Source organism: Salmo trutta, chromosome 13 (assembly GCF_901001165.1).
Source record: "Salmo trutta chromosome 13, fSalTru1.1, whole genome shotgun sequence".
NCBI lineage: Eukaryota > Metazoa > Chordata > Actinopteri > Salmoniformes > Salmonidae > Salmo > Salmo trutta.
In genome coordinates this window covers 73,441,144-73,454,670 of record NC_042969.1, presented here as the reverse complement: position 1 = coordinate 73,454,670, position 13,527 = coordinate 73,441,144, and the positions used below count along the sequence as shown (strand labels likewise).

The window sequence follows — 13,527 nt, the reverse complement described above, 5'->3', positions numbered from 1 at the left end:
AATCAGCAACAAACAACTTTATTGGTTATAAAAACCTAAAACTAAAATATTTTTACAGGCAACATAACATTCTCATAATGCAATGTGTGTACCTACAGCATTCAAGGTGCAATAGTGCACTGGCTGCTTTTGTTGTGTGAACACACAAACTAAAATATTTTAGTTTTAGGTTTGTGATGAATAGACTGAACGCAGATTATATACACACTCGTAAAATATATTTTACATTACTGATTAAACTGTACAAAAACACATGCAAGTACAAAATAAGTGCAAACACAGAACACACGACAACAGATAAAACTGATATTCAGTATCATTGCGGAGACTGCTTGGCCGTAGCTTCTGTGAAAAGAGAAAACAGAATTCATATCAATTCAAACTGACTAATGTTGATGTATATCAATCCACTTCAACTTTCAATTAATTCAATATACAGTAATGCCAGATACAGTATCATGTTTAATTCCTTTACAAATTGAGGTATTTTAAATGTTACCTTGTGAAACTCTTTGGCCTTCTCCCTGTTTTTGGCATGTGCCTCCTGTCTGCTCCTGACCTCCTCCTGAAGCTTTACCTCATCTAGTCGGCTGTACAACCTGCAGAGAGACCATGAGAGAAACGGGTGCCGCTGAAAAAACCTTAGGTACCAGAGTAGGATATCATGTTAATGTGATGTGTGGTTGGGTCTTGTTCCAGCAGAATAGAAAGAACTTGTCACCTCTCTGTTCTCTGGCGCATGTCAGCCACATCCTGTATCCTCATCTCAGGAGTTCTGATCCTCACCTCCCCAACCTTCTTCAGCTTGGCTTCACTCACCGAGGACAAAGAGAGGACTCTGTTCAGTAACACTACAACACCTAAGACCAAGTGTTTGACCCATTACTAACCCCACATTCCTTCCCCAAGATTTGCAATGTGTTGGTTGGTTAACACAATATTAGACGTATCTATTGTTACCTAGCATGGGAGGCTGCAAGGGAGTTTGGAGCTTTGGCTGTTGCTTTTTCTGCTTGGAATCCACTCCTGCATGGGTTGACTCTGCACTCCTCCCGTCCCTCCTGGGTTTAGTAGTGGATGACTGAACAGTGGTTGGGTCAGACTGGGCCCTGGTGGTTGTGTTGGCCCTGGTCTCAGTGGTTTCAGACTGGGCCCTGGAGTTTGCTTTGGCTTCAGACGTCTTGGCCTGAATCTCCTCCACCCTGCGGGCAGACCTCTGGATCAGGGCTCTGCGTTTCTGCTGGAAGGCCTCCTGTAGATTCACGCTGGGACACGACTGGAACTCCAGCAGCATTACTTGCCATGGAAAGAAAAAAATATATATAAACAAGGATTCACGTATGTACTTACAGCACTTCAGGGCCTTGTACAGACCAAGAAAGGACTCAGAAGGAAAGAAAGAAGAGTCAGAAGTTTCAGGTCTTCTGGTTCTCACCTGCATGAGAGGGGGTTGTCCTGTAGGCTGGCGTCCTCCTCTGGCAACACTGTCCACTCTGATTCCTAGAAAACATCACACCAAGGTCAGAGACTACCCAACAAAATGCATGCAGCGGAGGAGGTTACAGCCGAGACTCAGTTGCTCAGTCTTCACAGACTCCTCTGGTCATTGGGAAATTACCTTTTCCACAATGCCTTCTTGGTCTGATACCTCATCCATCTCTCCTTCCTCAGCGAGTCCGTGGTCCTTTAAATGTGGTGTCTGTCAGGCTCATCAGGGTCAGCATGGAATCGTCCATTATCCCCTTCACACTGCCCACCTAAGAGAGAAGAAGAGAAAGACATCAAATCACAAAGATCAACTAATAGCATTACAGAAGACACCTTCTCAGAGCCCGCCTCGAGTGACATCCGTTAAACAACCCCTTCACTGGACCAATAGTCTGAAACATTTGAATAGTGAATTAAATGTAATGACATACCATTATTCTCTCCCAGATGGGAGGGCTGATCTTTGACTCTGAACATAGCTGGGCATCCGGCTCTCCTGCACCCAGGTCCTTAATGGTAATAGCACCTCCTTGGTCAAATGTCTGAGGTGCTGGTGTGCTCTTCATATCAGTGTCCCCGCCTTCAAGTGGCTTGTCCAAAGTGGGGACATCTTCACAGAGAGAGGGAACATGCTGCCAGACCCCCCACCTCTGCTCCTGGGGATACATCCAGAGCAGAGTTATGAGGGAGGCACTGGGACGTGGTCAGCTGGTACAAGGAGTCGTGCAGGGCGGGCGAGGGCTGAGGTGGCTCCTCCCGTCCTCTCAGACACTCAGGAGGGGGGTCAGATGTGACAGACCAAGTGTTGTCCACAAACTCAACTGAGCATGCAGAGAGTTCAAGGTCCCCTGCAGGTGCGTCATGGTCACTTTCTTCTTCGTGGGAACATGGCCCCTCCACTTCCTCTTCTGGAAGGTGAAAGGTCATGGAGGGTTCAGCTGTCTTGTTGTGTGTGACTTCAGCCAGGAGGGGGTGGAAGGAGTCGGAGGCTGGCTCCACAGAGACAGAACATAGCAAAATATGATTAACAGTCTGAACCTAGTACCTCAGCCATACCATCACAACAAATGAGGGAAAGGGGATTACTAGTTAGGTGGGTCAACGATGTAGGAAACAGAGGATGAGGTCAGAAAAAAATAATCAGGAAATCCTGATTCATCAATAGAAAACATCTCGAATAGACTTACCCCCAGTCCTGTCTGCTTCCTGGGAGCTGGTGCCAGAGTGTTGCAGGCACTGGTAGTGTGGCAGAGGTTCCAGTCCAGGGAGAAAGGAGCTGCTCAGTGAATGGGCTTCAGGGGCTCCCTCTGGGTCAGATGACACTCCTGTCTGGCCTCTCAGATCCACCCAGCCTAGGGAGTTAGACCCATCAGCTCCTAATGTAGGGGGGGTTCAGCACAGCATTAGCAAGAAATGTGCTCTTGCACAACCAACACACCCTAAGCAGACAGTAATATTCCATCCATATTCATTGACTGTTACCTGAGCTCCCACTCCATTGGGCAGCAGACTCATCCAGCTCTCCAACTAGAGGCCCCATCATCCAGCTCTCATCCTGGCCTTCATCCAGCCACTGGGATGACTGGTCCAGTCGCATCTGACCAATCAGCTGGCTCACACAGGTTAACTGATTGGAGAGCTGGCCAATCATTCTGCTCAAAGTCGAATCCCACCCTTGGTCCAGTGAGGTTGATTGACCTGAGAGCTGGCCAATCATTCGGCTAAAAGTCGAGTCCCACCCTTGGCCCAGTGAGGATGACTTATCCAAGGGCTGGCCAATCATTTTGCTGATAGTGGAGTCCTGCCCCTGGTCCAGAGCCAATGAGGAGGACTTGTCCGAGAGGCAATCCATGATCCGGTTGACAGTGCTGTCCCATTCCTGAATAAGAAAAAATATATATAGTCAATGTTGAATGGATTGTGAGGGTGGGGATGAATCCACTTGGTCGTGCCTCTGAGCTCCTGACTCTGTGTCCAAGGGGAGAGTGTGTGGGTTGGCCCCCCACACAGGTGACCTGTCTGGTCCCTCATTCTCCTGCAGTTGCTTTGACCAGGGCTTTTGCAGCTGCTGGGACAGAGAAGCTGGGCTCCTCAAACACTGACCCCTATATCACTGCAGAGGGACGTGGGTGGGAGGAGGAAAAATAATTAGAGAGGAAGGGGAATTGTAAGAGGCTGCTGTTTGGAAATTCCCTAAAATAGGATACTGCAATCAAAAAGAAAGATTCAAATTGTATGTGTACCCATCTGGTTCCCAGCAGAACTGAGAGAGAGGTTGAGCTCCCTGATGTATTTGTCTATGATGCGCTGGATACTGCTGCTGTTTAGGAGTGAGTCTGAGATGGGAGACCCAGGACCAGATACGTCTGGGGGGGGGGGAAATAAAACAGAGGATTAGATTTCTCCATTTTAAATGCAACTATCATTTATCACATAGAATTTCTGACATGACTGGCCTGGATAGATAATTGACTAGGCTTACAAACAAGTCACACACACACACGCGCACACCTATTTTGGTGGAGGTGTGTTCAGGGTCAGTGGTGGTGAAGCTGCCAGAAGAGATGGTGGTGGAGGACAGGTAGTCTGGTTGAGGGTCTACCGGCTGACTGGAAGGACAGGATCTCCAACTGGACAAAACTGTTGACAGGGACACAACACAGGGGAAGACACCAGGGTTAGACAAGGTTTGATAACATAGCGACTGTATATACTGTGCATTCAGAAAGTGTTCAGACCCCTTGACTTTTCCACATTTTGTTACGTTACAGCCTTATTCTAAAATTGATTAAATAAATGTTTTTCCTCAACCTACACACAACACCCCATAATGACAAAGCAAAAACAGGTTTTTAGAATTTAGACTAGAAATACCTTATTTACATCCTTGTGATGTTTCTACAACTTGATTGGAGTCCACCTGTGGTAAATTCAATTGAATGGACATGATTTGGAAAGGCACACACCTGTCTATACAAGGTTCCACAGTTGACAGTGCATGTCAGAGCAAAAACCAAGCCATGAGGTCGAAGGAATTGTCAGTAAAGCTCCGAGACAGGATTGTGTCAAGGCAGAGATCTGGGGAAGGGTACCAAAACATTTCTGCAGGATTGACGGTCCCCAAGAACACAGTCGCCTTCATCATTCTTAAATGAAAGAAGTTTGGAACCACCAAGACTCTTCCAAGAGCTGGCCGCCCGGCCAAACTGAGCAATCGGGGGACAAGAGCCTTGGTCAGGAAGGTGACCAATAACCCGATGGTCACTGACAGAGCTCCTCTGTGGAGATGGGAGAACCTTCCAGAAGGACAAACATCTCTGCAACACTCCACCAATCAGGCCTTTATGGTAGAGTGGCTGGACGGAAACCACTCCTCAGTAAAAAAGGCACATGACAGCAGCTTGGAGGTTGCCAAAAGGCACCTAAAGACTCTCAGACCATGAGAAACAAGATTCTCTAGTCTGATGAAACCTAGATTGAACTCTTTGGCCTGAATGCCAAGCATCACGCCTGGAGAAAACCTGGCACCATCCCTACGGTGAAGCAATGTGGTGGCAGTATCATGCTGTGGGGATGTTTTTCAGCAGCAGGGACTGGGAGACTAGTCAAGATCAAGGGAAAGATGAACAGAGAAAAGTATAGAGAGATCCTTGATGAAAACCAGCTCCAGAGCACTCAGGACTTCAGGCTGGGAAGGTTCACCTTCCAACAGGACAACGACCCCAAGCACACAGCCAAGACAACACAGGCGTGGCTTCGGGACAAGTCTCTGAATGTCCTTGAGAGGCCCGGCCAAATTGTAAACATGTTTTTGTCGATTCAGCCGTTTGATCCTTTGGGAAGAATAAACTTGGTTTAAGTTTTCATAGTGTCCGTCGAGTTCTTACTCTGATAATTAGAACCTAACAAACATAACAAAATGTGGAAAAAGTCAAGGAGTCTGAATACTTTCCGAATGCACTGTAAATAATACTGTGGAAAGAGCTCAGTTCAAGTGTAGAAACCCTCATGAAATATGTTTTCACATATACTTCAGGAATATTTGATTTACATCATGGCTCAGAAAAAAAACACAGGCACGCACACACACACACACACACACACACACAGAGCTCAGTTCAAGTGTAGAAACCATCATGACATATATTTCAAATATACTTCAGGACAATATTGATTTACATCGTCGCTCAGAAAGGAAACAGAAATCCAGACACAAGACACACAAATAGAACAAACTTATTCTCAAGCAATATCATGGGCATTGTAGGACAGACCACAAACCCTCAGATTTGGTAACTCCTCAATTTATCCACAATATGGTGGACCTCCGAGGGAGCCAAATATAACCAGCAAAAACCCTCAGACATAAATCATGGGTTAAACTTGCCTCAGGAGATTTTCCAGGGACACCTCTCCCAAACTCAGAGGAGTGATGAAACTATTCTGGGCAGACCGGGGTGGGATCTAGGTGAAAGGATCCCTGTCCTATACTCCTGTGGTAACCACCCTGGTGGTAACCACCCTGGTGGTAACCACCCTGGTGGTAACCACCCTGGCATAAGATATCTCCCTATTCCCCTTCATCCATTTCCTCCTTTCCTTACCAGGTTCAGGAGAGGCACCAGCCTCCAGCTGTAATCTCTCTCTCTCCAGGATAGCTTGCTGGATCTACCAAACCTGGTTAATGTCTCACTCCCAGCTGTGTGTTCCCCTGCACTGAACACAGAGGTGCTGGAGTGACCTCTCTCAGAGTGGGCCAAGGGGTCCTGTTCTTCTGGGAATGCCCTTTCAATACGAGACAGCCTCACACTCCCTTCTGGACCTGTGGACACAGCACACAGTAGCTGGTTAGAGATACACGCTTGTTTATGAAGGATGTATGCAAGTGGTTACCAAAGCTGACCACTGCCACATTTGGTGTAGTGTATGGTGCCCCCTGAGGGTGTGGCTGGCTGACCAACCTGTGATCAGGCTAGTGTTGGCTGGTGTCTCCACCTCCTGGATGGCACTGAGCTCATGCTGCTCTGTCATCTCCATGACGGCCAGCCTGGCGCAGGCCACCGGGGGTTTGGCTGCTCGGGGGTGGTGGTTGGGGAAGTTGGTGAGGGGCGGGTCTGTCTGGGTGTGAACTCTGGACATTGAGTGTGTTGTCTTGGCTCTGATTAGCTTCTACAGATGATGATGTTTGCCCATTGGACTCCAATGGCCCTGAGCAGAGCTGCAATCAGATGGACACGCTCTGACCCCAGGACCTTTGACCCCAAACCATCAGCGATCTCTGAACCAGGCTGGGGGAGCCACACACACACACCGACACAGAGAGAGACCAGCAGACACAGAAAAGTCTAAACTACTTTAGAGTCAGTAGACAAGAGAGTATATCCACACAATTTCATTGACAATTTACATGTTTGGGCTACCTATTTATTTATTAGTTAGTGTTAATCTTACTTTTTGAATCACTTTAAACCAATAGTGGCCCTGCCTTAGTAACAGCAGGTAAAACCCTTGAGGTGTTGTTTGTTTCCTCACCTGTGTGTCATCAGCAGTGAGCAGTGTCTGTAACACCTCCCTCCGTCTCCTCCTCTGCTCTTCCTCCAGCCATCTCCGTTCTTCCCCCTGCTCCCTCTGGGCCTCGCGTATCTCCTGCCTCTGCCTCTCCACCTCTTCCCCAGACCTGGCTGAGGCCCACAGGACAGGCCCATGCTTCACCGGGGCCTCCCCAGGGAGAGTAGCTGACTCTTCTCAAAGGGTTGGGATAATGGCTGGGATGGAGTCAGCTTTTGATGGGAGTGGGATGCGTGGAGTAGAGTGGAGGGAAACAGGATGTGGTCTGTAGGACTGGGGGTCCAACGAGGTAGAGGGGGCAGGTAGCCTCTCAGAGAGGTCCTCTGTGACCCTACTAAACACATTGTCCGCCAGCCAAGCAGAAACACCTGCTCTTTGGTCTCTTAGGCTTTAAGCGGTGAGTTCTAGCTGCACTGGTGAGGCCCTGGAGTTGATATGCGAGCAGACTGTTGCACCAGGAAGGAAGAGAGTTTGAGCCAAGATGGAGGGCTCCCGTGTGGAGAAGTCCAGAGGGGTGTGAGCTCTAGAGTGGGTACTAAGTGCTACAGGGAGACAGGGGAGCCAGAGGGGAGTTCTAGTGGCACTACCGGGGGAATGATTCCTCCTTTAAAGTGTGGTAGAGGACGGGCTGTGGTACCAGGAGGGAGACATGTTGCCGTAGTTATACCAGAATAGCGGTTTCTCAGCGTGTGTTGGTACTCTTCCAGACGCCGGCGAGACTCTTCCACTGACTGCTTATTAAGCCTAAGAGATGGAAACATTGAAAAATATGGGGGGTGGGGGGTTATTCCCAAAAACAACCATAACAGAAGATGTTCATTTTATTGTTACATACAATAGATAGGTGCAGTGAGATGTGTTGTTTTACAAGGTCAGCCACAGCAAATTAGCATTCAGTGCCTTGTTCAAGGGCACAGACAGATTTTTCACCTTGTCGGCTCGGGTATTCTAACTAGCGACCCTTTGGTTACTGGCCCAACACTCTAACCGCAAGGCTACCTGCCACCCTACGATATCGGCTGTGCACATGTGATACACAAATCAGCAATAGGCAGCTCTTTTAAATTTCATCATACGAATCTGCCATTGCGAGAAACACAGCTGTTCTGGTCTAAGAGACGCTGCTGATACTGATTCTCCTGGGGTGGTCATCCTCAGCAGCTGAGTGTAAAGTAGACTGCACAGGGACAAACACAAAACAAGTCAGTGTCGCTATTGCATGTGGAAACACACACACAGAGCGCAGTTCAAGTGTAGAAACCATCATGAAATATATTGAAAAATAAAATTCAGGGTATTATTGATTTACATCATGACTCAGATAGATACTGTGGTGGCTAATTTCTGCATTACCAAATGAGGAGTTACAAACACACAGGTCTGAGTTAAACTACATCTTTAATACTTAAGATACTTTTACAAAGGCACTTTGACCTACAATGATGCCATTGAAAAGTGATTACACAAAAGTACAAATATATTTTATACCCAAAGACCCACCCCTCTCAATGTACATGACGAACAACAGATCTTAGGAACAGTTCACAAAGGTTAAGTACTGTTTGAAAGATATCTATAAAACATAGCAGACAGCAACTGCTGTATCAAGTGTTCATTGTATAGACCGGAATCTGGTCCTCCCACCCCAAACTGGAACCGTCTCTCCCTGGTACAGTATAGAACAGAACCATTAGCTCATCCAGTGGCATAAATCAATTGACAACTCTAGATACTCCCATCTCAAGTAAACCCCCTCTTGACTCCACTCCTGGACAAGCTCACTGAGGGAAGTGAACCTCTAGGTCATACACTATCCCACAACATAGAAAAGGAGGGAGTGACTTGCGCACAGACATTGTGGAGACAAGTAATTGGTTCCCCATTAATCACGCCATCCCTTCACATGGTTTAAGAATAGGTAAAGACAATGTTTCATTCTGACTTCTCCCCTCTCTGGGCCCCAAGTGACTGAGCCCTAGCTAAGGGAAAAGTACAACTGTCAACACCAGAGTCCAAAGGTCGCTATCCTAATGACAAGTATCTCACATAAGCATATTATGCTAATAAAACATCTTAATTATCCATGTTACCCAACTAATTCTGATTCATCCGCCACAATACATCCACACAATCCCACCCACATCCACCTACCTCAGGAGATGGAGCAGCAGGGCTGACGTCCTGGGCTGGTGTTTTCGGTGTTCCAGATGCAGCAGCAGTGTCTTGGGTCATGGCCGTCTGCAGCTGCTCCCTCTCTTCCTGGGCCTCCTGCAGTAGCAGCAGCTCCAGCTTGCTCTTCTTCTCCCCTAAATCCTGTAGCAGGGCAATCTGCTCCTGCCTCTCTAGCTCCTCCTCCTGGAAAACAGAGGCACCCACAGGTCAAACTATGAGCTTTCAGCTTTAGACACTTTCCCAGAAAGGTAAATACACATTCACTTGTTTTATTATACATCCCCCTCAAGACAGAAATATTACGCAGACATGTTATAGACATGCATGAATACATAGATACAAAAACACACACCCTTCTCTTCCTCTCGGTTTAAATGTGTGGATCTTGATAGCTTGTTTATCAGGATGGAGCAGGGTACCAGCTACTATGGAATCCTCTGTTGTCTCTATACCTGAACAGATAAAATACATGAAGTGGATAATCAAACAAACACTGGGACGCTATTTTCTCAATCAATGCTTTTCTTGACTCTTCAACGTTTGGTAGCAAATAAAGACGGTCTACTAAGGGCTCTCTAACCTTGGGCTGGCTGAGAGGGGTCAGGGAGTCTGGGAGTAGTGGTCAACGGTCAGCCCTGCTTTCGCTGGCCAGAAAGCCCGACTCAATGGTCGTACCATCTGAGGTCGTGTCGCGCTCTGCTGTCTGAATAGTTTGGCAGCCAGATGTGGGGTCAACCAGCCTCCGGTAGCTCCACTGGTCTCTCTGTGACCTGACACGGGTCAGTAGCTTCTTCAAGGCCTGTCTGGGAGCGCCACCTAGAGGCCTGGATGGTTCTACCATTAAAGGTCAAATAATTGTTTACTTTGTGCACATGATCCAACTCCATTTATTACAGTTTGCATAACCTTTTTTGACAACACTATGGTCATCCTCTGATAGTCAGTGATTCAAACATTAATCAAAGCCAGAGTCCAACATCAGAATGTCATCCATCACTTCACCTTCATCCGGTTGTTCCTCTGCCCCAGCCGAGGGTGTAAGGTCAGAAGTGGCCTCCTCCAGGGTCAGGTCTAGGTGTTCATCCTGGCTGCCAGTGGACACAGCTGGGAGAGGCTCTGGGACCAGCTGCAGCACCAGGTCACTTTTCACTCCTGCAGGCAAAAGAGCAGTACAGGTTTAATTAGACGAATAGAGAAACTCCATGCCAATGTACTAATGGCAATAACAACAAATTGTGTACTCGGGGCCAGAGTAGAGCATGGAAAAATTCATCCCGATTTGGACCCCCCACCCTTACTACTCTCTCCAGTGTACATGTCCTCAAAGGTGAACTCCATGTCCCTCTGCCAGTCCTCCCTCATCTCCTGTCTCTTGTAGAGCGGCTGGAAGATTTGGGCAGGCATCTGAGCCATCATCTGCCTGCGCCTCAACAGGTCTGTCTGATGCATGTGTTCCAGCTCCACCAGGAGGCACTCTCGGTCCTGACACAGCAGAAACAAACATAGGTATTGCTGTTGTCTTGGCCTTGACGCATACAATATGCATTGAAAGGATTTCAGGCATTCCTTTAACAGCTCAGGACAGATTTAGCCTCATAATGCAGAAAGTTGGACATGAACTTTTCTGTCATGTTATCACTTGAATAGTCTTCAACAAGGTGAGTGTGATTGTGTAGAAGTATGTACCTGTGTGAGCCGTTCCCTCCTCAGCGCGTGGTTGCCCCTAAGACGAGCTTTCTCCAGCTGCTCCTGTCTCTCCCTCTGCTCCTCCCGTCCTAGCTCCTGCAGGCGCCGCACCTCCTCCTCTGCCACCTCCCATGCCTTTGGCTGAGGGAACAAAACACACCGGTTACATTAGAAATATCACACTGGGCCATTACATATTTTTTAGCTTTGAAAGAGTAGATTACCTGTGCTGTGTCAACTTCCCTGTCCACTGCAGTCTCTGGCATGTGATAGTGGGTCACAGAGAAGGCATCTCTGTCCGATTTCTTCACTCCAGGTAGCTTCCTTGACTCAATATTCTGTTAATAGTCAAATGAAATGCACAAAAACCTTAGAATATATTTTCTGGTATTGTTTTGAAAAGCTCTATTCAGACTGCTGTTAGCTCGTACTACAATGGAATACTTTTAAATGTGTGCTTTTAGAATGTTATGTGGGTTCTGTATTCCGCTGCATCTGATTATGAACTATTCATCCCAAACCTACAGGCTCATAATACAACTTTTTAATGGTAGGAACATAGGTCACAATGTGCCCGAATCCTAAACCTGAATTGTACCTCAATTGGGTTGGGTGGAAGGGATGGGAGGTTGGCCACATTTGCTGCCCTCTCCTTCTCCACTTGTATGGCCTTCTTCCTAGCCTCAATAAAACTTTGGGGAGAAGAAAAACGAATTAATATAAAACAAAGTAAAAATACCATGTTTGTTTGGCCAAATAAAATCCAGTGGATAGGCTCACCGATTTTGCTCCTCCTCCTCTTTCTGTCTCTGTGATTTGAGCTGTTTGATGGCGTCTCGATAGCGTTCATCTGCCGAACGTTATTCCCCTCATTTTTCTGTGCAATTGCCTCACAGTCAGGCTTCTGGGGAAACATGGAAACATGAAGTGTGCCGTGATCAACCCGTTGTATAGTGAAGTAAATAGTTATTTTCTGCTCTGGGGCAAGACCTATGACCTTAAACATTCCAACAAAACCCAGTAACATTACACTGGCAGTCTGCAATGGATCACACATAGCTAAGACATGGGTTGAGAGATTTCACATTTTCTTTGGCACTTCTATGTCCCTCTCCCAAAACTCGGAGATTGTCCTGATATAACTTTTGCAGGGTCTCCTGTTTCTCCCTCTGCTGTCGCTCCCACTCCTCCTTCAACTCGCGCTCCCGTCGCTGCCGCACCTCCGTGCGGATTTGCAGGGCGATATATCGCTCCTGTTCCCGCACCTGTGAAAGAGTGGTAGCTAATGATCCGCACTTGGCAGTGTATGCATTGGCATACTGACAGCGAGTGGTTGCTAGCCGTTAGCTACGGTATACCTGTTCTATTCACAGCTTCCTTCTCCTTTCGTGTTCATCTCGAATGAGTTGCGCTTCTTCATTTAGACTTAACCGTAATCGAGCCACTTTTCTCTTCATCTTTAGAAAATCCAGGGATGTTGACAGGCGAAAAGACTAGTTCGCTGGTCAGCACTGGCTGAAAAACACCCATGAAAAACAAAGGCCATCCAGTTGTTGTGATAAGCTAGCACCAGACACTTCATAGCAAAACAAATATACCCGTTTTCCCATTCTACATTGTTTTAAATCTTTATGATGCGTTAGCTAAATAAATAAATAAAACACTCTGCTAATTTGAATTAGCTAACGTTCAAATGCGTTGCAAAATCATCTTCGAAAGTGTTGTTTATTAACCAAAGCGTTAGATCGTCGTCAAACGTCACTTCCTGTATTTTAAACTGCCCGCTAAATCATGTGATTGGATGCGTTCCACCATGACCAAAAACTGAGCGACTATGGCTGCGTTGAGACAGGCAGCCCAATTCTGAAATATAATTGGGTGTTTTTCAGAGCTGATCTTTTTATTCGAAAGACCAAATAGTTAAATAAATCAGAATTGGGCTGCCAGTCTAAACACAGCCTTAGAAATGCTTGCAACATGTCATTTATCTGTTGCTGCATTGCTGATGAAAGGACCAGTGCTGTTTAAAGGACCAGTGCATTCAACTCGATTTTCTTGTGTTTATATATATATTTCCACTCTATGACGTTGGAATAATACCGTGAAATTGGGAAAATTATGATAAAGCCCTTTTAGTACAAGTCTTTGGAAAGACCTCCTGAAATGTCAGCCTGTTTCGATGGGATGGAGTTTTGGCCTGCCTAGTGAAATCACAGGCGGTAAACTATTTAATAGACCAATAAGAAAGAGAGTTCCAACCCAATCTGCCAATAACAGCTAGTTTTCAGTTTTCCCCTCCCCAATCCCAGACAGTCCTAGCTAAATTCTTGCTTGAGATATTGCTCTTCCACTACAACGGTACTAGCCTACGGATCAGCAAGATGAACTGCCCCTCCATACCTTTAGGTTATGCTCAAACCCTACACCCCTAAACCGAACACTCCATCACAGATAGAACATGAGACAGATATTTCAACGGATTTATAAATGTGAAGCACCTGCCAAATATGGTAGTGAGAGGAAGCCCAGTGTCCGGCAGTGGGAGAAGATGGAACAAGATGGATTTTGGCTGACATTCTGCAAATTTTCTCATTGATGAAACATTTGATCTTA

General features: G+C 46.7%; 2 protein-coding genes across 7 annotated transcripts; both read right to left on the bottom strand.

The window, feature by feature from the left end:
* Positions 1–2: 2 nt before the first annotated feature.
* LOC115206504 (uncharacterized) lies at positions 3–9,825 on the bottom strand. Of its 5 annotated transcripts, none has more exons than XR_003880807.1 (18): positions 9,809–9,825; positions 9,581–9,680; positions 9,208–9,411; positions 7,021–7,800; positions 6,450–6,776; positions 6,093–6,310; positions 4,363–4,408; positions 4,000–4,128; positions 3,732–3,854; positions 2,971–3,601; positions 2,676–2,864; positions 1,920–2,481; positions 1,619–1,757; positions 1,436–1,500; positions 961–1,296; positions 722–809; positions 500–599; positions 3–345 (listed from the first exon to the last, which is right to left on the bottom strand). XR_003880807.1 is itself a non-coding variant. In XM_029773571.1 (18 exons), exons 10-12 carry the CDS (start codon positions 3,338–3,340, stop codon positions 2,101–2,103), a joined length of 936 nt encoding a protein of 311 aa, XP_029629431.1. In that variant the 5' UTR covers positions 3,341–3,367; positions 3,441–3,601; positions 3,732–3,854; positions 4,000–4,128; positions 4,363–4,408; positions 6,093–6,310; positions 6,450–6,776; positions 7,021–7,800; positions 9,208–9,411; positions 9,581–9,680; the 3' UTR covers positions 3–345; positions 500–599; positions 722–809; positions 961–1,296; positions 1,436–1,500; positions 1,619–1,757; positions 1,920–2,100. The 5 variants fall into 5 exon arrangements, 4 of the variants coding, with proteins under 4 accessions (XP_029629431.1, XP_029629432.1, XP_029629434.1 ...); XM_029773571.1 differs by lacking the exon at positions 9,809–9,825 and having other exon boundaries at positions 1,920–2,477; positions 2,971–3,367; positions 3,441–3,601; XM_029773572.1 differs by lacking the exon at positions 9,809–9,825 and having other exon boundaries at positions 1,920–2,477; positions 6,450–6,833.
* A 129-nt stretch (positions 9,826–9,954) lies between these two features.
* LOC115206506 (centrosomal protein of 295 kDa-like) lies at positions 9,955–12,693 on the bottom strand. Of its 2 annotated transcripts, XM_029773577.1 has the most exons (9): positions 12,273–12,693; positions 12,000–12,179; positions 11,695–11,818; positions 11,513–11,606; positions 11,139–11,252; positions 10,915–11,055; positions 10,521–10,710; positions 10,231–10,380; positions 9,955–10,052 (listed from the first exon to the last, which is right to left on the bottom strand). In XM_029773577.1, the coding sequence occupies exons 5-9, from the start codon at positions 11,178–11,180 to the stop codon at positions 10,045–10,047; spliced, it is 531 nt and encodes a 176-aa protein (XP_029629437.1). In that variant the 5' UTR covers positions 11,181–11,252; positions 11,513–11,606; positions 11,695–11,818; positions 12,000–12,179; positions 12,273–12,693; the 3' UTR covers positions 9,955–10,044. The 2 variants fall into 2 exon arrangements, with proteins under 2 accessions (XP_029629437.1, XP_029629436.1); XM_029773576.1 differs by lacking the exon at positions 9,955–10,052 and having other exon boundaries at positions 10,125–10,380.
* Between the last annotated feature and the right edge of the window lie 834 nt (positions 12,694–13,527).

Bases quoted from the DNA above. Each gene is read 5' to 3' on its own strand.
- LOC115206504 (XM_029773572.1), bottom strand. From the start codon at position 3,340: ATGGATTGCCTCTCGGACAAGTCCTCCTCATTGGCTCTGGACCAGGGG. The intron at 2,865-2,970 runs GTAACAGTCAAT...CCCCTACATTAG, and splicing joins CCAATGGAGTGGGAGCTCAG to GAGCTGATGGGTCTAACTCC. The intron at 2,478-2,675 runs GTAAGTCTATTC...CTGTGGAGCCAG, and splicing joins GGAAGCAGACAGGACTGGGG to CCTCCGACTCCTTCCACCCC.
- LOC115206506 (XM_029773576.1), bottom strand. From the start codon at position 11,180: ATGCCAGAGACTGCAGTGGACAGGGAAGTTGACACAGCACAG. The intron at 11,056-11,138 runs GTAATCTACTCT...TTGTTCCCTCAG, and splicing joins GGGAAGTTGACACAGCACAG to CCAAAGGCATGGGAGGTGGC. The intron at 10,711-10,914 runs GTACATACTTCT...CTGCTGTGTCAG, and splicing joins GGAGGGAACGGCTCACACAG to GACCGAGAGTGCCTCCTGGT.